The sequence below is a fragment of the Danio aesculapii genome, chromosome 16 (assembly GCF_903798145.1).
Source record: "Danio aesculapii chromosome 16, fDanAes4.1, whole genome shotgun sequence".
Taxonomy (NCBI): domain Eukaryota; kingdom Metazoa; phylum Chordata; class Actinopteri; order Cypriniformes; family Danionidae; genus Danio; species Danio aesculapii.
In genome coordinates, this window is record NC_079450.1 from 12,243,290 (window position 1) to 12,267,430 (window position 24,141).

At 34.9% G+C, this 24,141-nt stretch overlaps 1 protein-coding gene across 1 annotated transcript in view; it reads left to right on the forward strand.

Annotated features, from left to right (window-relative positions):
• Nucleotides 1-24,141, forward strand: part of rims2a (regulating synaptic membrane exocytosis 2a) — a 290,481-nt gene that overhangs the window by 187,053 nt on the left and 79,287 nt on the right. The window contains exons 22-23 of the mRNA XM_056475706.1: nt 1,852-1,961; nt 20,181-20,213. Coding sequence (XP_056331681.1) covers nt 1,852-1,961; nt 20,181-20,213 — 143 coding nt within the window. The remainder of the gene's footprint in view (nt 1-1,851; nt 1,962-20,180; nt 20,214-24,141) is intronic.

Consider the following 24,141-nt stretch of genomic DNA (forward strand, 5'->3'; position numbering starts at 1 on the left):
CCGAAATAAAACAAATAAGACTTTTTCCAGAAGAAAAGATATTATAGGAAATACTGTGAAAAATTCCTTGTTCTGTTAAACATCATTTGGGAAATATTTGAAAAAGAAGAAAAAAATGCACTGGAGGGCTAATAATTTTGACTTCAACTGTATGTGAATGGTGTGGATTCATCATTTGGACTCATTTTCTCACTGTATTGTGATGTTTAACAATTTTTCCCATTTGGTTCTTTTGTCTTAAATCCACATTTTTGTTTTTGTTGATTGCAGAGAGAGAGAGAGAGAGAGAGAAAGCATGTTTCTCTTTTAGCATCACCATGAAGACTCCCCTTTATGTGCCAAATCATCAAGCATTTTGTTTAAAACAGTAAACACTGAAACAAATCAGGTTGCAAATCGGTATATTATAAATAAATACATGTATATTAGCTTAAACCTTTTATTTTATTTACACTATTTCAAATCAATGCCATCAAAAGTGTCAGGAAAGATATTGTTAAAAAAAAATATTGTTTCAATTAAATGCTGTGCTTTTGACCTATGTTCTTATTTATGTGTAAATATATATATATATATATATATATATATATATATATATATATATATATATATATATATATATATATATATATATATATATATATATATATATAACACATCTGAAGCTGACGATCAAAACAGCAGAAACCGTTGCTACTTCACAAACATTACTTTAGAGCTAGTCTTGGAATGATCATCTTGCATAATGTCTAAAGTGATGACAAAACAGGTGATTTTGCTTACATTTTAAGATTATAAGTTTTAAACTGCATGAAATGCCATCAGTCTACAGAGACTTCCCAATATGTCTCTGTTGCAATCAGGTGTTCACAATGATTAACCCCTAAAAAAAGCCAAAGCACAGCAAACACTACCAGATTACTATGGTATAAATACAGCACTACAACATACAAAAGAGAGAGATTAACTTGGAATGTCACTTACCTGTTCTGTAATTATTTGTTTAGCTGTAGTTTGAAACTTACTGTTGAAAAAAGAACCAGACAAAACTGTTGTATATGTGTGTGTGTATATATATATATATATATATATATATATATAGAGAGAGAGAGAGAGAGAGAGAGAGAGAGAGAGAGAGAGAGAGAGAGAGAGAGAGAGAGATGTGTTCATATATTCAATAAAAAGTTTACTAATAATTCTGACCTCAACACTATATAAGAAAATGTACAAATGATATAGTATATATGCATAGGATGCAAATTTTATATAAACTTAAGTATCTTTGCAAATATTTGTGCATGTTATATATATATATATATATATATATATATATATATATATATATATATATATATATATATATATATATATATAACACAAATGCTTATTTTAAATGCAATTAATCATGTTTTAAAATATATAATTATACGTAATTTCTTATGAAAACAAAATATAGCTATAGAAGTTGGAATACATACAAACATAAAAAACATACAGACAAATGTCACCTTTATTTTACCTCTACCATATACTGAGCGTTACCTTTGCAGTTATTGCAAATCATTTAGTTTTAGTACACCCAAAAATGCCGATGACAACCATAATGTTTACTTTTTTATTTTACTCTCCAGCTTCATTCAGATGGATGTGCATGATATTATTTAACATGCTTTTTAATAACCCCTTTTTATAATGTGTCACTTTATAACAGTTTGCTTTTTATTTGCTGAAATCTCTCCTTTGTCAGCATTTCCTCACTAACAGTCTTGCTGTCAGCGCTCAGGGTATTTACTGCCTCTCATTACTGCATTAAAGCACAGTAATATTGCTGTTTGGTGTGTTTTTCTGCAGGGCTCATCCTCGCGGTGGATCGGTTCAGACCAGCCCCACCGGGACCCCCGTAAACAGCCGGAGAGGACGTCAGCTGCCACAACTGCCTCCAAAGGGGACGCTGGAGAGAAGTATGTTTGCCTTTCTGTGTCGCTTCTTATTGGCTCTTGCTCTTGCTGAGGTGTTTGTTTGAGAGGTGCGACTACAAAAACACTGACTGCGGCAAGAGGGTTTGCTGTATCCGCTCAGTAATTCATTAAATCCCACAGTCACCTATTCATTCACCAGGGGAGAGAAAAAAAAAACATGTAGCTGTTCTTAGAAAGAAACATTTGCCTATTGATTTACCTGCAGTGTTGTCAGATATAGCTGACATTTTCCAGCCAAAAAGATGTCCAAAACCCACCCAAATGCACAAGATTAATATTTTATTTCATTTTAGTTTATTTAAATTGAAATGAACCTAGTTACTTTAACTGTCATCGTTTTTTAATCATACAGAAACCAACAGCAGCAGTTAAAGAAGCACAATAGTAGAATTACAATATAGCCAGGTCACATTGAAACACTGCCCCCCTCTCACCCACACTCTGCTCTTATTGTTGTATAGATTACACTACCTATTAGAGTATGTTTTACTTTTAAAATGGGGCATAATTTAGTCCCATTTGTTATTTCAAATTCTTTTGTAAATAATTAGGTGCGGGCTGCACGGTGGCGCAGTGGGTAGCACGTTTGCCTCACAGCAAGAAGGTCACTGGTTCAAGCCTCGGCTGGGTCAGTTGGCGTTTCTGTGTGGAGTTTGCATGTTCTGCCAGTGTTCGCGTGGGTTTCCTCCGGGGGCTCCGGTTTCCAAAGTCCAAAAAACATGTGGTATAGGTGAATTGGGAAGGCTAAATTGTCCCTATTGAATGTGTGTGAATGAGTGTGTATGGATGTTTCCCAGTGATGGGTTGTCGCTGGAAGGGCATCCGCTGCGCAAAACATATGCTGTATAAGTTGGTGGTTCATTACGCTGTGGCGACCCCAGATTAATAAAGGGACTAAGCCGAAAAGAGAATGAATGAATAAATGAATGATTAGGTGCTGCTTGTCAATCAGACAACGCTTCTATGTTTGTTCTTACAACATTGCACCGCTCCATTCCCCCATTGGCTGAATATGACACAGTTTGTGCGTCGTATGTCATTTTCTGTTGTTATTTTAGTGTTTAGTCCACACACACACACATGCTCATGGAAGTGACATGCGTGGTTGTAGTTGTGCATGAGCACGCTGATGTTTCCCTCTCTCATTCCTCTCTCAGAAGATGGAGAAGAAGAAGTTGAGGCTTGTCCAGGTGTGTAGCATCAGTGCTGATGGTTTAATCGTTCAGAAAGAGCTGAATTAAACCTCTCTGCAATGGTCCTGAGCTGATGTTTCCTCTAGAGATTTCACAGAATTCTTTAGAATTCTCTCTTGGTTTGGGTTTGCTCTGAGAGGTCGTGAGGCCAGCTCCATTGCAAGCATCTTGTGTTTGTATGTGAATGTGACAAAGACTGGTAGTTTTTTTTTTATTTTCCCCAAGTCTTGTTGTTACAGTGATTGTGTAAAGCAGTTTATAAATGTGTTTTGTGTCACTCATTACACTGAAAAAATGATTAATTGGATTTACAGTTTTTTTAAAGTTATGTTGTTGCAAACAGGGCTTGACATTAACACAGATTTCAGCTGTGGCGGGTTAGACAGACACCCCCACTTGCCACTTTGACTGGTTAAAAAAATATATTTGGTTACACTTTTTTGATGGTCCGTTTGTTGAATTAAGTTACACTGCATCTACATGCCAACTAATTCTCATCAGATTATAAGTAGACTGTTAGATTGGGGTTAGGGTAAGTGTATGTTGACATGTACTTGCTAAGTTTCTCATAGTCAGTTAAATGTCTGTTGAAGGAGCAGTATCAACAAATATTAAGCAGACAGTCTACTAATACTCAAATGGACCATCAAAATAAAGTGTTACCTAATTTTTAAATTGCAAGAGCTGCCTCATCCCTAATTAGAATGTTAGTTTAAGACCGTTTGTCAATATACATGCAAATGTGATCTTAAAACCGAGAAGCAGCACGATTGATAACTCCAGATTTTTTTGTATGCAGCAGCTGTTGCCGCTTTCACTTTTACCATTCTTTTGGGATTATTACTGGGACTAACATTAACCATGTGGACGTGATCATTCTTTCACTGCTCTTTCACTGTTCAACACAGAATGTTTTTCACCTGCTTTCTTTTGCTTGCAGTTATTTTTGTTAATATGGTTTAATTATCATCCTTTACAGTAACATTGTTTTAATAGGAGATTAACTCTGCATATATCTATAATTAACTGATGATCTGGGACCTTTAGCCTGGACAAACCGTGTATAGTTTTAGATAAATGAGAATACATGTTTTTAAATGTCAGTTGTTTTTTAAGAACATTTTTGTTGAATAAAAAGTGCATGTAAACAGCTGTATTTAGCCTGTTTTGACACATTTGTTTTTAATTTGTGGCAAATTAAGCTGAGTAAACAAATAAAATAGCAGAATGAACCGCTAACTATTCCAGCATGTGTTTTATGCAGCAGATGCCCTTCCAGCTGCAACCCAGTACTGGGAAACACCCATACGCTCTCACATTCACACACACACTCGTACACTATGGCCAATTTAGTTCATCCAATTCACTTGCAGCGCATGTCTTTGGACTGTAGGGGAAACCGGAGCACCCAGTGGAAACACACGCCCACATGGGGAGAACATGCAAACCCCACACAGAAATGCCAACTGGCCCAGCCAGGACTCGAACCAGTGACGTTCTTGCTGTGAGGCGACAGTGATAACCACTGAGCCACCGCCTTTGTTTGCAACCCGTTTTGCAACCAATTTAGTAAATCCAATGAAGCATTTTTTTCAGTGTATGTTTGTGTTGATCAGCCATTGGTTTTATAAACGTGTTGTTCTGCTTTGCTATTCTTTCTTTTAGTGCATAAATGATGTTGTCTCTCACAAATGCATATAGGCACAGCTTAGTCTCTAAACATTCAGTGAATTCTCGCAGATTGTCAAGGAACTTGTTTTATAACTGTGTCTTACAGTATATTCTGGGAGATTGCTTTAATGTCAGTAGTGCTTTATTAAGTTTTTAATTATAATATAGTCAGTCCCATCATTAATACACACTGTAAAAATTTACGTACTGTTTACTCTCTTTCAAGTGGTTCCAAATAGGTCAACTTAAGCTGTTGCCTTAAATTTATCTATAACAAATTAACTATGTGCATAATTCTATAATTTAAGTGAACTTGATTAGTTCAAGTTACAACAGATTTACCCAGCCTGATCTCACACGGAAACAAAAGTATTTTACGTTTTGTCAGTTGATTTAGTTTAGTCGTATAAAAATGTATGATTTTTAAAAGGAGGCGTGGCACCCAGCCCCTCCCCTAAACCCAAACATCAATATGGGATAAGCAAAATGTACTAAATTGTATGAATGAGATTGTATGATTTCATATGAATTAGCCACAAAATCAAGCAGGTGCACTTTGCCGTGAGATAGAATTGGTTTACCCAAAAACTTGTCACTTTTAAAAGGGGTGGTTCACCTTAAACTAAATATGTGCTCACTGTATACTCATCTTCAAGTGGTTAATAAAGAAAATATTTTGATTAAAAGCTGTAAAACCTATAACCATTGACTCCGATAGTATTTGTTTTTCTATAGAAGTCAATGCTTACAGGTTTTCACTTCTTTTAATTTCTGTACCTAATAATCTGTATATGCACTAAAATATATGACATTTTATGGCCTTGTCTATATTTGTCCCAGATTTGTGTTGAAACAAGCCACTATTTTTTTTTGTGAATTATTTTTTAGTAATTGATTTAAATGTATTCAATTTAACAATTAGTAACAGTTTATGGTGTAAATTTTGCGAAAACGTTTTGAAGCAGAGTATTTGTTTTTTCTATACTATGGAAGTCAATGGTTAGAGGTTTTCAGTACAGTTTGGAACCACTTGAGGGAGACTAAACGGTGAGTACATTTTCATTTTTGAGTAAACCATCCCTTTAAAAGTGATAAATAAACCAGTTTTAACTTAGAATTAAGTTGACCTAACTTAATTTTTACAGATAAGCACATAGTTAATTTGCTTAAGAATTTTATAGCAAGAGGCTTAATCACTTTTAAAAGAAAAATCGCTTTTTACTGTTTACAGTATTCATTTGGCTTGCGTTTATCGTAAGTGACTTCAAACAGAGAGAATATACAGTAGAGCAAATTATAGTTACTAGAAAAGTTACTAGAAAGTAGAAATACGTGTCTATCTATCTATCATACGTGTCTATCTATCTATCTATCTATCTATCTATCTATCTATCTATCTATCTATCTATCTATCTATCTATCTATCTATCTATCTATCTATCTATCTATCTATCTATCTATCTATCTATCTATCTATCTATCTATCTATCTATCTATCTATCTATCTATCTATCTATCCATCTATCTATCTATCTATCTATCTATCTATCTATTCATTCTATACAGTTGAAGTCAGAATTATTAGCCCACCTTTGAATTTATTTATTTATTTTTTATATTTCCCAAATGATGTTTAACAGAGCAAGGAAATTTTCACAATATCTCTGATAATATTTTTTCTTCTGGAGAAAGTCTTGTTTGTTTTATTTTGGCTTGAATAAAAGCAGTTTTTAATTTTTTTAAAAATCATGTTAAGGTCAAAACTATTAGCCCCTTTAAGCTATTTTTATTCCCGATAGTCTACAGGACAAACCATCATTAAACAACTTGCCTAATTACCCTATCCTGCCTAGTTAACCTAATTAACCTGGTTAAGTCTTGAAATTTCTCTTTTATAGCTGTATAGAAGTGTCTTGAAAAATATCTAGTAAAATATAATTTACTGTCATCATGGCAAAGATAAAATAAATCAGTTATTAGAAATGTGTTATTAAAACTATTATGTTAAGAAATGTGTTGAAGAAATCTTCTCTCCGTTAAACAGAAACTGGAGGAAAAGATAAACGGGGGCTAATAATTCTGACATCAACTGTATATCTGTCTGTTTTTCTATGTCTACACACTGTAGGCTTTAGGTTTGTGCCAGCTTTACATTTATAAATGAAAAACTGGTACACACACATTACTGTCCAAACACAAACACATGAGTTTCCAACCGATCACACTTCCTCCTCTCCCATCTGCCACATCCGTTGTTTCTGTCACAAGATCTGGCCTGTTGTGAGTGTGAGCGTCTGCCACCTTCACCATCCGTCCCACTGATATTTACTCTATCTGCTGCCTGAAATACTCTCACATTCCTTTTTTTAAAAAAACATGGCACTCAAGATGTGAAGGATGTATTGTTCTGGCTTGTGTATTTTGCACTGTTTTGATTGTGTTGCTCCTGTTGTTGTGTTAAAGCGAGTGAAATGAGGCCAAACGGCCCTGCAGTCAACGGCAGGAAAGGCAAGTCCCTCCAGGAGTGTGTTTGCAGTGGAGCTTTGCAGTATTTTCATCTGTTTGTTTTCTTTTTTCTGAGAAAACTTTCATGAGAACTTTAAGGGCTGGTCAACATTTACGATCGTCAGTATATTTGTAGTTGATTTTAAAGTCAATATGAAATCCAAATTTTATTATTATGCAATGCAGAACTTATTCTGCATGTAAATATTATTACTAGAGTATTTCTGTTTTTCATTTCAAACTATTTTGTGGGATTTTTCTATACTCAATAATAGGGCTGCACTGTATATCATTTCAACATCGATATAACAATGTGATCATTCGCAATTGTCACATTTTAAACGTTTAGTCTGAATTACAATTGATCATTTACTTGTGTTTTTTTGAGGCCTGTGACTATATGAGGATTTTATTTATTTCAAGAGTTAACATTTAAATATTGCTTAAGGCTATTAGCAGGTTTGGCATGCTATCTCAGGAGAGAACCCTGACCTCGGAGATTATTGAGCCCAGGGCTCCCGCCTGGTCAGTAAGCATTTACAGTGCATCCGGAAAATAGTCATAGCACTTTACTTTTTCCACATTTTTTATGTTCCAGCCTTATTCCAAAATGGATTGAATTCATTTATTTCCTCAAAATTCTACACACAATACCCTATGATGACCAAGTCAAAAAATATTTTTGGAAATTGTTGCAAAGAACTTTCAGAGCAGCAGAAATGTTTCTGTAACCTTCCCCAGCCTTGTGCCTCGAGACAATCCTGTCTCTGAGGTCTACAGACAATTCCTTTGTCTTCATGCTTGGTTTGTGCTTTGACATGCACTGTCAACCCTGGGATCTTATGTAGACAGGTGTATGCCTTTTCAAATCATGTCCAATCAACTGAATTTACCACAGGTGAACTCCAATTAAGCTGCTGAAACATCTCAAGAATGATCAGTGAAAACAGAATGTACCTGAGCTTAATTCAGAGCTTCACAGCAAAGGCTGTGAATACTTCTGTACATGTGATTTTTCAAATTTTTTATTTTTAATAAATTTACAACAATTTCAAAATACCTTTTTTCACATTGTCATTGTGGGCTATTGTGTTTAGAATTTTGAGGAAATAAATCAATTTAATAATTTTGGAATAACGCTTTAACATAAAAAAATGTGGAAAAAGTGAAGTGCTATCAATACTTTCCGGGTGCAATATAAGGTGGTACGAGATCAGGTAGGTCTCTAGAGCTTCTCCTCGTAAAAGGAGGAAAAGTAGGAGATGGGGTGGATTGGAGGGATTTTTCCAAAACGAAGATAAGATGGTAGAATGAATTCGGTCTATTTATTGTAAACTTGAAATCAATCTGATTGGATTATTGCTGATTACGGAGGAGAGGCCAGCTGCGATCAATCATATCACATGCTCCTCTCGATATTAGTTTATAAATCTTCACTTAGCATTTAGGCATAATAAATTGTACTGCTTTTAACTTTAATAATGATGAATATTTTTAATTATTTATACAACAAAAACTACACTGTGTTATTTTACATTTGATTATTCAATTACTGTATACCTGAATACTGTTTAAGTACTCGGGAAAACAATAAAACAGTTTATTTCAGTAGTGTCTTTTTCTTCATTGTATTTATGTAAGCTTGTAGATTGTTTATTATATATTATGCCCTACAGAATCCCATCAATCCATCTAATATTCTAAATTCAGTTCAATTAGAGAGATTCAAGTCATATGGTGAAATTGGATTCTGACCGCAATATATATAATTGTAGAATAACAAAATATCGCAATGTTAGATTTGTCCAATATTGTGCAGCCCTACTAAATAATGTGTATGCACTAAAATATACTGACTTGTTTGATTTACTGATTTTTTTTATCAAATATGGACGAACCATATTTATATCATATAAAACCATATCATTTAAAAAATGTGGACACTGGTGGTGGATAAGAAGATTCCCCCCCAAAAAAATTGTAAAGTGATTTGAGTGTCCAGAAAAGCACTATATAAATGTAAGGAATTATTATTATTATTATTATTATTATTATTATTATTATTATTATTATTATTATTATTATTATTATTATTATTATTATTATTATTATTATTATAAACCGAACTGTTGGATTAAAAATGTTATTAACCCAGCATTTAATTTTTTCTTTATATTTAATCAATAATTGGGTTGAAACAAGTCAGTATTTTTTCAAGTGCATGTTAATAATTTATCATTTATCATTGCATATAAATCCAAAGTTCATTATCTTTTAATAATTGATTTAAATGAATTAAATTAATCAATTAATAACAGTTTACGGTGTAAATATAGAGAAAACGTTTAGAAGTACAGTTTTAGATGTTTAGAACATTTGGAAGTATAACGTTTGTATAACGTTTGGAAGTATTCCTGTATAAAGTATATACAAAATATACACTTGCACTGCTGAAAATGATCGAGACGATCACCCAGCCCTTTAAAAGCTCTTGTTTTCCTAAAACTTAGTGAATGGAGTATTAATGCAACACAGAATTTTTCACTGATGAGTTGGTTTTCTCTGTTTCTAGGTCAGTCTTCCTCTTCAAGTCTCTTATATATCTCTCTTGTGTGGACTGTCATAGTTTTAATGTGTTTTGCTCTGAATAATGAGAGACATTTAGAGAGAGTGTTAAATGGATCTGGCTTGTGTCTGGACAGATGTTTTCTCAGAGCTGTATAGAGGCAGATAATTGTCCGCACATCATTTAGATTTGATGGTAAAAGCATTATTTTGTTGTAAACTCTTTATACGGATTGCAATTATTGAGATCTTTTAGTATACAGTAAGTATAAATTGCAGTAGCGGAGTTTGACCAGCAGATAGAGCACAATCATGTGTAGTAGGAGCTGTTCACTGCTGCAGTGCTGAAGTGCCTTATTTACTCGTCCTCGCCAGCCTCTTTGATTTCTCTGAAATAAAGTCTAATTGATAGTTATAATTAATAGCTAATTATTTATCACAGTTGTTGTAAACACAAATTGTATATACGTTCATTCTATATTTTTGGAACAAATTTGATTAATAAAATCAGCAATTAAAAAACTATTTTAATGTCTAAGCAAGCCTGAATGAGTTGCATTTGCAAATAGAAGTTTTGTAAGTACTGTACACATAAAACTATCACAGTGCATTTACATTTCATTTTAAAGCCACCATTACATCAAAACTGGCCTCTCTTATTACGTAATCCAGATATTATTGTTTTATTACTTGTATATTTATTGCTTAAGTTTTTAAAAGTATATTTTAACTTTTTTTTTTACTTTTAAATTAGGAAAAATGTATGTGTTTTTAAATCTAAGAGAGCCTGAAAATGTTGCATATCACTAGACACAAAATATCAAGCTGAATGGCATTTAATTAAAAAAATAAAACTTTTAAAGGAACAAATTGTTAATTGTCACAGATTAAATATTAATTAAAGCTACTATTAAATCAAAAATGACCCTTTTTAGTTCATATGTAATCCAGATATTGATATTATTAATAATTTTATAGTTTATATTAATTTTGATAGTTTTATTAATAATTTTATTTTTTATTTATGTTTTAAAAATGTTTTAAGCACATTTTAACTTTAACTTTTTCCACTTTGCAAAATACTAATGTAAGCGGACTGTATTTTAAGAACAATTTCAGATCTATATTAAGTCTCACTTAATATTGGTCTGAAAAAAATGAATGATTGCAGGTTATTAAAACAAAAATCTTTCCTGTTCCTCCACTTACTTGAGTCTTTCCAGATCCAAATGTCAGATAAAAGTAAAAAAAACTAAATAAATATATATATATATATATATATATATATATATATATATATATATATATATATATATATATATATATATATATATATATATATATATATATATATATATTTACATAGAGAAACAGATATATTTACCTCAGAGAAGAACCACTATTTAGGTCATGCTTTAACCATCTGAATATGAACTTTACACAATACAAAGTGAGACTTAAACATCCAAACTTTTTCCTTTTCAAACATCCATGTTTCTCTTGAAAATCTGCTTGTGCTAGTGTTTTTGTAGAAGCAAAAAGATCATAAAAAACCGTTTCCTCTGACCGTCTGCCTGTGTATGTGTGTGTGTGATAAAGAGGTGACCTGGCAGGACCAGCAGGGCTCAGTGGTCAGTGCTAGTCTTCAGGACGAGACGCTCATCTCTGCTCAGACAGGTTTGATCTGGACCCTGTGTGCTCTTTCCTCTCTCTTCATCAACTTTACACCTCTTTACAGTAAATAATAGAGGCAGAAGTCATTCAGCTAGTTTGTAGATTCATCACTGGCTCTTTTTTCTTCTCAGTGTGTGTTAGAATGCATATCATGCACAAAACTAACAAGATCAGATTCTGTATGCACCGCTATAAACTGATACAGAGTTGTGTGTTGTTGTTTTTACATACTAGTTTATCATTCTAGAAACAATGTTAGTTTTGATATATGCATAGCAAAATCCTACAATATAGAAAATACTGTGTTTGAGTGCTTTTTATGTCAGTCTGATAATAATTTTTGTCACTCTAAAACTCAGTTAGATATTATGAGAAAAAGATCATCTATAATTTAATTCTAGATAAGCATACATAATAATACAACACACACTGTCGTTCATATGTGTGGAAATTGTATTTTATGCTTATCAAATGATTAGACGTTTGAAATATTAAAAGTACAGTAACATAACAGTATTAGAATTTATATTACTGATTTTCAGACTAAATTAATACACACACACACACACACACACACACACACACACACACACACACACACACACACACACACACTCTCACTGGCCACTTTATTAGGTACAACTTACTAGTACCGGGTTGGAACCCATTTTGCCTTCAGAACTGTCTTAATCCTTTGTGGAATAGATTCAACAATGTACTGAGATTTTGGTCCATATTGACATGATAGCATCACGCAGTTGCTGCAGATTTGTCAGCTGCACATCCATGATGCGAATCTCCTGTTCCACCACATCCGAAAGGTGCTCTATTGGATTGAGGTCGGTTGTCTGTGGAGGCCATTTGAGTACAGTTAACTCATTGTCATGTTCAAGGAACCAGTCTGAGATGATTTGGGCTTTATGACATGGCGCGTTATCCTGCTGGAAGTAGCCATCAGAAGATGAGTACACTGTGGTCATAAAGGGATGGAGATGGCCAGCAACAATACTCAGGTAGGCTGTGGTGTTGACACAATGCTCAATTGGTACTAATGGGCCCAAAGTGTGCCAAGAAAATATCCCCCACATCATTACACCACCACCACCAACCTGAACCGTTGATACAAGGCAGGATGGATCCATGCTTTTATGTTGTGACTCATCAGATCAGGCAACGTTTTTCCAATCTTCTATTGTCCAATTTTGGTGAGCCTGTGTGATTTGTAGCCTCAGTTTTCTGTTCTTAGCTGACAGGAGTGGCATTCGGTGTGGTCTTCTGCTGCTGTAGCCCATCCGCCTTAAGGTTGGATGTGTTGTGTGTTCAGAGATGCTCTTCTGCACACCTCGGTTGTAACAAGTGGTTATTTGAGTTACTGTTGCCTTTCTGTCAGCTGGAACCAGTCTGGCCATTCTCCTCTGACCTCTGGCATCAACAAGGCATTTGCGCCCACAGAACTGCCACTGACTCTATTTATATTTTCTCTTTTTTGGACCATTCTCTGTAAATCTAGAGATGGTTGTGTTTTAAAATTTCTGAAATACTCAGACCAGCCTGTCTGGCACCAACAATCATGCCACGTTCAAAGTCACTTAAATCACCTTTCTTCCCCATTCTGATGCTCGGTTTGAACTGCAGCAGATTGTCTTGACCATGTCTACATGCCTAAATGCATTGAGTTGCTTCCATGTGATTAGAAATTTGCGTTAACGAGCAGGTGCACCTAATAAAGTGGCCGGTGAATATATATTGCAGAAAATATACTTGTGCAAATAAGTAATTTAATAAATTTTAAAACGTTTGTAATGTTTATAGTGACAGTCGTCTTTACTATCCCCTTCGATGAAATGAATGCTTCATTACTGAATATGAACTTATTTAGATAAACAATAGTTGTTATTAAATTAATACACTTTTAAAGAACAATACTAAGAGTAAAGCTGCGGTCACACTGGAGTTTGTGTGTGCGAAATTCTGTCGTACGGCGCTGCAAAATGGGGCGGGGTTAAATAAGATTATTCGACATTAAAAAAAGCGAGTGATTGCTCCATGTTTTAAATTTTTGTCCAGAGAGGTCCTGTTTTGATCCTCGATGGGTCTCACGCTGTCAAGTGATGCGATTTCGCAGGTCAGAGTTCACCAAGCTTGTAACTTGCAACGCAGCAACATGAGAAACTTGACGCATGACCCCGCGTTTCCGGTCTGACGCATTCGCGTGCATATGAATGGAAATCTATGGGAGGAAAAGCCCAGTGTGACCACAGCTTAATACTAGCTGTTACGTATTCGTGTGATAGAACTGTTTAATTGAATAGTAAAATGTTTCCAGATTTCTCTAAAAACATTATATTAATATAGTATTTATTAATGTGAACTTTTTGTTTTGGAAAGAATATAATGAGCATTCAGTGTTTCAGTTGACATTAAAACAGTAGACGTGCTGCCTGAGTGTGCATTGACCTTGCTCAATCAGAAGCCATTAGAAAGCATCTCATTAAACTACATTTAAACTGCTCCACATTAAAACATCTGCACTTTCAGAACAAAGCAAAAATATAGAGCTTTAGATGATGAATACTGATACAGATAAATGCATCATTGTATTAAATATATTACTAAACACAAACAATACAAGAAAAAATCACCAACGACACTTTAGTAAAGCATTTTTCTTGCTTTTAGGATCTGGAGTCCTTTTTTATGTAAGTATGTGTGTGTCTGTGGTTAATAGGGTCCAGCTAATGAATGTGCCATCATTACTGGCGTCTGTGTGGAAAGGCATCATCTTGTGGGTGATTAATTCTGGAGAAATGTGCTTGGGTACACAAGTTCACGTACGCAATGTCTCCGTGTGATTAATGCCACAAGTATCAAAGCCCTAGAACAATGAAGTACCAAGAATTTTCTTTTTTTTTTAAATGAGCCGTATCAGCACATTGTGTTCTCTGTGAAGACGCAGAATTTGAAGAGCTTGAATATGAGAGGATGATGGCATCTAATTAGTGCAAAACAGTATCCTTAGATGCCAGTGTCATTACATAAGAATGAGCAAATAAGCTATATGTGATCAATGGGTATTAGGGGTTAAGTCCAATGGCTGATGTGTGATTGGTTGACTCTTGTGGTCGATTTACACAGGGCTTCAACGTCAATATTTGACGGAGGGCGTGTCTGAAGTAGGGGCTGATGCGATCGTCATAGCAGCATCAGCCAATGAAATTAGTACGCAATCGGCCACTGAGCTGGTGTATTTGCATAAAGCAATCTGATTGGATGACGCTTCTGTTGGCACTTGAAAAGTTGAGAAATTCCCAACTTCTGCAGCGAGCAACGCCACTGAAGTGGTGCCGACAGATCCACAATGCAGTTCGCAATGCCTGACGTCACCCAATCAAAGTGAATCAGCATCAATACTTCCCATTTGCTAATGAAGTTTTTGTTATTAAACTATTTATTTTGTTAATTAAGTTTCATGTACATAAGTGTAAATTTTCCAACAAAAAACTTGTTTTACTGTGTTTTATAAGGAATTGAAAAATTACTTCTGCACTATTCAGCATAGTGCTAATCAAAAGGCCGTCAAAACTGTCCAACTGTGTTCTAGTTTCAAAATTTTTGATTACTGTAAAGGTCATGCTTGCTTGTATTTGTAAGAATTTTGGATAATTATTTATACTCTTGTTTTATGTCTGTTTTATTTATTTATTTTTTTGTATTGTTGTTATTATTTACTTTCTATTACCCTGGCATTGTTATGTTTACTACATTGTTTCATGTTTCTGTTGTTTAAAGCATAATAAAATAATTATGTAAAAAAAAAAAAAAAAAAACTTCCCATTCACTTGCCGAACAGTCAGTCAATCAGATCACTTAATGCAAATACACTAGCTCAGACAGTAGCCGATTGCAGACTTATTTAATTGGCTGATACTGCCATGACGATCGTGTCATCCCCAATTTCAGACACACCCTCTGTCAAGCGTTGACGATGAAGCCCTGTGTGAATCGGGCATTACAATTCAAGATGTAGTGCTCGGGAATGGGGAACTTCCCTGTCTTTTTGCCGATCAAATAATGGGCAAAACACTTGCCACGAGTTTCTAAAATTGGTCCAATTGGTCAGATCAATTTGATGTTAATTGACCACCTTGATGTAAAATGACTTCAAACTGACATCTAACATTGACGTCAAAAAACACGTCACAAATCGATTACATGAACAAACAAATTACTATAACCAAAATATATCTAACATTGGCATCAAAAATCACATAAGGGAATTAATTACAGGAACAACAACAAATTGCGATCTAGATTGGCGTAAAAAAACGTCAAAAATCTATTGCAATACTGTCATTTAATAGATTTATGACATGTTTTTGACACCATTGTTGGATGTCAATTTGACGTCTTTCCGGTAATTGATTTTTGACAGCAGTATTAGAGGTCCATTTGATGACAAGGTAGTTTATATGCATTGTAGGGATACAAAAGCCAGTGTAAAATTGTCATTTGGAAGCTTTCAGACGAATACAACTTTTCTAATTTTATAATTTTTTTGTTGTCATTATTTTGGTGGTCAAAAGTGCATTATTCTGCGGATGTCAAATAGACGTCAAGATTTTGACATCAAATCGATTTGCGTTTTTGACGTGTTTTTGGATGTGTTTTTTAATGTTGTTTTGACATCAGTGTACCTGTTACAGTAAGTTACTTTGGAACTGATGTTGATGACTGCTGTGTGAAAAAAATCAAAAAACATTTATTTCTTAATTTTTTTTATTTGACATGGAGTGTTGTGCGGCGCTCATAAGCGAAGCTCTGCAAAAGGTGCAAGAAGCACATCCGTCAAGCACATTAACAAAGAAAAACTGTAGAAAAGTAGCACTTTACAATGTAAAACTGACAACATCGGCTCATTCTGAAAACATAGCCCTATATAGATCTATGGAGATCACGAATTATGTAGCCAGAAGGACGTATGTCTGCATTTTGTATTTAAAATGGACGCTACGAGGCGGAATGATGCAGTTCCTTTTCGCGCTTACCAGCTGACTGCTTCCCTCCATATGGGCAGCTTTCCCACTGTTTCTAGTTTGTCCAGTGGCTCGTCATGTACGTCGACAGACTTGAGACGCAGAGAGGAGTTGACCGTGACAACAGGGTTTGAGTCTGGCGAAGAACGGTTCCAGAATGTAGACAATCCAAAAAATAAAATAAACGTAAAAAAATTAAGTAATAACAGGGTGAGAATGTGGTAAAATCTGAAAACATGGTAGAAGTCAGGCGAGGGCTTTTCTTTTTCTAGATTGCTTTTTAAAATTGTCGGTTGGGTTTAGGGCGGGTCAATTTGTGCTTTTGAATACACTATTGGCTGGGTTTAGGGAAGGAGAAGTGTGGGTCAGTCGATCGGTCAGTCAGTCAGTCAAACAGTCAGTTGACAGCAGCCCATGGTGGATTTACATGAGAACAGCAGGCATGAATGGCACTCGCAAGAGAAATTTGAGATCTGAAAAAGCGTACGCAGTGGCCTCTGGTGCATTCGAGAAAACAAAAACTGCAAAAAAACGTAGCTCCTGGGACGTATTTGATGCTCTCCAGAAATGTATACAGAGGTATGTTTTCAGAATGAGCCTGTGTTGAAAACTGATGTTGTTTGTTTACACAACTACAATGTATTAAACATGTAAATGTTTTATGTATAGTACAAATAGTCCACATTCGTATGGATGCAAAAATGACTAAATTTGTTGTAATCTGCTTTCTGGGCCAGTAGTTGGAAATGCCACTTTGTAGTCAAACACTACATATGCACATGTGTTTGAATCTGTAGTACTCCTGCATTCCTATAGATTAACACATAATATGCATGCAGCATTTTCACACACATGGTTTACATAGAGATGAAAACACCATAATTTTTATTTTATTTTTTTGTAGACCTTATTTATTGAACACAAGTGAATAGCATTCGTTGTATACAAATGTCCAATTTCTGCTTTTTTTTTCTTTTAAACACTTTTGTAAACATTTAACCCCAAACCCTCTCTATACCTACACATAGTCAGTCTTCTTGTAAGACATATAACACGACAGAGTGATAAATTAAAATAAAAATAATAATAACAACAAAATGTTAAATAATTATATAAATGAATTTACATATATATCAGTAAATAAAGTGATAATAATACAACACGGGGAAAAGTAAATTAAATAAGTAAATAATGAATAAATAACTAGGTAAATAAAATAAAGTAGATACTTTAGCTAGTTACATCAACAATAAGGTGCTACCCACTTCTTGGTTATTGTGGTTTTAGTTGTGTCGAGGTTGGACCAATGCGTCTAGTGTAGGGCATGACAATACCGGAGTAAAAATGCTAAATTTAAAGCTAATTCTGACCATAAAATGATTTCTTATATAATCACTTGAAGAGGTGTTAAATCATCAAAATAATTGAGTAGTGGCCACCAATGAGCATAAAACTTGTGAGATGAGCCTCTGAAAGTGAGAACGAATTCTTCTCCAATTTCAAAAGACTTGGAGAATGTTGTGCAACCAGACTTTGATTGAGGGTGGTAGGTGTGATTTCCACATTAAGAGAATTCTTTTACGAGCAACAAGGGAGGAAAAGGTGATGACATTATTTTGAATGTTTGTGACATGAAAATCATCTGGAGGTTTTCCGAAAATAGCGATTTGAGTGTTTGGGTTCAGATTTATGTCCAATATGTCTGAGATTGCCTTGAAAAATAACAGAATTTAGACAATTTGGGGCACGACCAGAACATGTGAGTGAGGTTGCATGGGGTCTGTGAACACCTATTACATTTGTTATTTAATTTTTCAGTACAGAGCTTTGAGAGTTTCTCTTAGCTCTAGTGTAGTCTGTGGAGGACCTTAAATTGCATGAGTGATAATCTAGATCAGTCATGGGCAAACTTGATCCTCGAGGGCCGGTGTCCCTGCAGAGTTTTGCTCCAACACTAATCAAACACGCCTGAACCCCCTAATTAGTGTCTTTAAGATCACTAGAAAGCTACAAGCAGGTGTGTTTGATTAGGGTTGGAGCAAAACTATGCAGGGACACCGGCCCCTCAGGATCGAGTTTGCCCATCCCTGATCTAGAGCAACTAGATGACGAATTTATAGCATTTAAGGCCTCTCCCCAAACACACCTTTTTTCAGACCCCCAAATATCACTGGAACTTTTTTTTTTTTAATTTATTTTTCATTTTTTAGCGCAGTGTTTCCCAACCCTGTTCCTGAAGGCACACCAACAGTTCACATTTTTCACCTCTCCCTAATCAAACACACCTGAATCAACTCATCAGAACATTAGAAGAGACTCCAAAACCTGAAGTTAATGGGTAAGAAAAGAGAGACATCCAAAATATGTACTGTTGGTGTGCCTCCAGGAACAGGGTTGGGAAACACTGATTTAGCGTACAGAATATTTTAATAGATTTTTCTTTCTGAATCTTTTGTGCAATCTTGTGTTGTATTTTTACGAATGTTGGCAGTCTGTCAGATTAAGTGGTGCTTTTTAGCTTTGGCTCTTTCAGTGTCATTCCTTTAAGGCTCATCCATTTAGTCATGTAATGTCCAACTTGTGGCCGTTTTGGATGTGATGAGGTTGTATCGAAGGAAAGCTTATGGCCATTTACAGATTTATGCATCATTCAAGATGTGATGCATCATGCATTGTTTATTTTTTTGCAAATGATATGCAATATGAATGCCTGCAGAATGATTTTTAAACTCCATCTTATTAAATCAGAGTTCTAAACGTTACTTCAATGATGTTGTTTACACATAGAATTACTGTCAGTGTGTCCAATTTTGACTTTTTTTATTTGTTTAGCTTGTTTTTTGCATACTCAAAAGCTTTTTTTCTTTTTTATGTTTGTTAAACAAAGTCTCTCAAGCTCACTACTTTTTTGGGGGTGTTTTGCTGAGATTTTTGATTAACTTTATGCATCCTTTGTGAACATTTCTTTTAAAAAAATAAGTAAAAATTTCCAAACTTTTCCTCGTGAGATCAGGCTGGGTAGTTTTGTGCAACAAATGGCTATTGTTTTTGCTAGGATATTGTAACAGGATATCAATCAACATTTCTTAAGGATCCAAACAGGACCCGGTCTTGTCAAATAATGTAGCAAGTTATTTCTCTTCAGGATCTTTCTCTCTCTTTCTTTCCACAGGTATTTAAAAAAAAATCATTGTTGTCTGCATGCTATTAACACTCTTCTAGCGTTTCAGGTTTTATTTTTTAAGCAGGACTGACTGCTCTTCATCTTTATCCTCTGACCTTTGTTTATATTTCTTTTCCTCTCCTTAAATGCTATTTTCCTTCTGTTTGACTGAATTTAAATCTTGTGGTTTGTGCTTTTATCTGCTTGTCGTGTTGTATTTCTTTCATTTTTGTTTGTTTGTTTGTTTGTTGTCGTGTTTCCTCCCGTGTGTTTTTGCCCCTGGTGTCTCGTCCTCTGTTTCTGCACTCCTCCTCTCACACCCCTCTCCTCTGTCTGTCTGTCTGTCTGTCCATTTTTGTGATGTGACCCGTTCACCTTTCACACCCTTCACCCCCAGAAGACTCGGACTCCCCCAGTCGGACAAACTCAGGTCTGTCCTTTCTTCTGCTTTGCTTTTCTCCTCATCCTCCAATGCGTATCTCAGCTCCTCTATGTTTGTCGCACTTCATTCACCTGCTGGAAGAATAACAGCAACCACAATCTTAAAGAAGCTCATCCAAAAATCAAGCACTGATTAAACATAGACACAAACTTAGGGTGCTTTCACACTTAGACGTTTGTTTTAGAACCTGGCGCGTTTGCCCCATTAGCTCGGTTCGTTTGGGCATATGAAAAACCCACAATCCTGCTCTGAACCGCAATAAAACAATTAGCCTGAGATTTTTTGAAAGAAACTTTAGAGCGGTTCGGTTGTAGTGAGAAAGCATATTATACTAAGTACACTACACTATACTTCTACTCAGCTGTGTACATATGTTTTTTATGCACAGTTTCAAAATGTATGCGCATCTTAGCATTTCCCTTATGCATTCTTTTATACAATATTACAAAATGCGCATGAAAATAGCTGCATGGAAACATAGCTATAGTGAAAACTGTAAAGTTATGCTTCCAGTTAAATAGGCTTTGGCCACCTGCTTCGAATGTTATCATTCTGAATGGGCATTATCAGTGGTTATCAGCTACTAGACATGGGCCAGTAGGGGCCTTCTGCGCCTACTAGTATGTCTTAGAAGGCTGTTATCTTCCATGCACATGGTTAATCAGCTGTACTAATAGCAAAGACTCCAGATCCAGATTTGTTTTTACATTACTGTGACGGTTAGGTTTAAGGTTGGGGTAGGGGTAGATGCTAATAAAATACAATTAATGGGAAATTTAATAAATAATATAAATAATTCTTGTTAACTTAAATCTGGCCGCAGCCGTATGTGATCTGTAGCTGATTAACCATGTGGATGGATGATAACAGCCCCTTTTCTCCCATATCTATCAGCTGATTACCACTGATAAAGCCCATTCAATCGAGTGATGACATTCAAATTGGCTGCTTTGGCAGATAATCAAGGAATTTACCACTAGATTCCAGATTAACACCAATAACTGAGAAATCTGGAAGTGTTTTGTATTATAACTCTTGAATTATGCTTAAAACTACTTATTTTTTTCCTGTTTTAAAAGCAAAAACAAACATTTAAATAGGACCAAGCAGTGATTTCAAAATGTAGGACATTTTAGGTTGTAGGTTGATACAGCAATTGTCAATTTGGCCTGCTTGTAAGTAGTAATGTGTAAGTGTAAAAACTGTAGAGGAGTAAACGCTGGGATTGTGCTTGAAAAGCGAACATCATCTCTTTCTGCTCTTTGTCTTCACTGGCTTTTTAAACCCATCACTCTTCTTCACTGCTCTTTTTATGACTGTTTTAGTGACCTAGTTTTGTTGATCGGAAATCGTAGGAGTTTCTTTCTGCTCTGAAGCTCAGGCTTCCTTCACCAGCTCCAGCTATAACCAGGATTATAAATGTATCATTCCTTTTTTTTCTTATGTAAAAAAAGAGTGGGTTTATTTGAGTTATGCTCTACATAAGCTGTGTCTCATTTCAGAGGCTGCATCCTCCGAAGGATGCAGACTTCAAAGGTGAGTCCTTCAAAGTCCACACAAGCCAAACCGAGTATTTTGAAATGAGACGATCTTACCTACAGAGGATAGATCTCGCCACCTAACAACCGTAACAGCTGACGTTAATAAGCAGTAATAAAATTTGTAATGACTTTTTTTTCAAAGTGATTTTAAAACTTACTTTAAGCAGTCTAAAGCAAAGCAAGGTTTACAGAAGCTGGAAATATATTTCATTTGATCCATACATATACACATAAACAAGTCATACAAACACACATGTGTCATATGTACACATAAAAATCACTTTTTAGTAAGACATTTCATACTCTCTTTGTTTTCTAATGTGTTTAGATATCAAAGCAAAATAAACCTACTGTAATTCATACATTTAATCCAGAGTTTTCTTTTTAAAACGTTCTGTCATTATCAGCACACAATGAATCTTGAGATGTTCAAGGCTGCAAAAGATCCACCGGTTGTATCCTGGGAAACAAAGTATGCATTTTGAGGCTGCATTTAAAGGATTTTTGATTTAGATTTTTTTATATATATATTTAAATGAGATAGCCTTCATCATGCCGCGATGACGCAGCACCCTTCAAATGCATCCTTCAGAGGATGCAGCCTCTGAAATGAGACACAGCTATGGATGTATTACAATATATATTTTTTTAAATAATCTTTCAAATTTTATTTAGTACAAGTAAATTTCCTGCAATCTTCAATGTTAGATTCAGAAATCATGTTTATATGCTGGTTTTCTGTGTTGGAAACAGCATTATATTTAACAAAATATATTTTATTTATAATTCTGGGTGAACACAAAGAAATCAAAAGTAATTGGTGGAAAAATAAACCTTTTTGTAGATCTTTTCGGTGAAGTTTGATCATTTTATTGCACCCTTGTATTGTAACATTTGTTTTTAAAATCGTATTTTTTAAAGAACAGAATTAAGACTTTTGAATTGTTTTAATGCATTTTTTTATATATAAAAATTTGAATCACACTTCTTATTTCATTATTGTTGACAATAAATTTGGGGATTTTGTACTAGACTCTCAAACCAGACAGTTCTTGGTTATGGCTGGAATTAATGAAGCTTCATGATGGCTTTAGTGCAGATTCATCCCATCATGGCTACTTTTAGAAGTTGTTTATGGTTTTGTGATTTTAATTTGCATCCACTTTTATTCTCTTGTGCACTTTTCATCATACCGGTGTGCTCTTTTCTTCAAAGTTAGAGGATGAAGTGTGTTTTGTGCTTTTGCCATCTAAACTCCAATACTGAAACAAAGAGTAAAAGCTGTTGGGTGTGTATTGCGTATTAAAGGAAGATGCAAAGCATTCCGTAAGCACTTTCTATAATGATTGTATTTTTTAGGATCTATTAAGCATACAAAAAAAACACATGCATGCATATATTAAGTTCTCCACAGCAATTAAATCCAAAATGAATCTAATGATTCTGAGAGCACTAATCATTGGGTAATTGGTGAACATGTTAATTACTCAACAGGACAATTGCTATTGGCAAACGAAAATTGCTATTGACATTTAGGGCACCTGCTCTGACAGAGACAGATGTAGTTTGCTCTGCATGGATCAGTGCCACAAACTTTGTTATTTGCTTGTGCAAATGGTCGGTTTAAGTTTTAGCTCGTCTTGTCTTTCAACCAGAAAGATTACAAAGTTTATATCTCTTACTTCTACAAACAAGTTTCATATTGTGGTTTTCAGACTACTATTTTTTCTGCCATACAACAAAATAAATGTTATAAAAATCCAAAATCAAGCAAAAAGTCCTCAGAGGTAGCTTAAATAATGTGCCGGTGCTCTTTGGGTAAGGGATTCATCAGAATAAACAGCAGAAATCAGCCCAAGGCACTCAAAAAATGTGGAAAAAATATTAAAAAGCCTTATCGACATGGCTAGTCCTTAAAAAAACCTTTACGCATTTTGGCAGAGAGCTGCCTTCATCAGGGTAACCTATTAATGATATGTTTGCATTAAAAATGTATAATATTAAACATACTGTAGCAATATGCTTATACCACCTAAAGCACCCTCCATAGCAACATGCTAAATCACTTACCCTTGCAACCATTTATGATACCATAGTGACCACATACAGTAATACAATTAAACACACAGAACACCCTAGCAACATGTTGAAACTACCTACAACACCCTTATAATTGCATAGCAATGTGCTGATACAGTGGGTGGCACTTCAAAAGGGTCATTTCCGCAGCGAGTGTCACTGCTGCCGCACTAAAGGATTAAGAATGTGTTTTTAGGTGTAATAGCAGTTTGCGACTCTGCCACCAGGGGTATATATATATGTATGTATGTATGTATGTATCTATGTATGTATGTATATATATATATATATATATA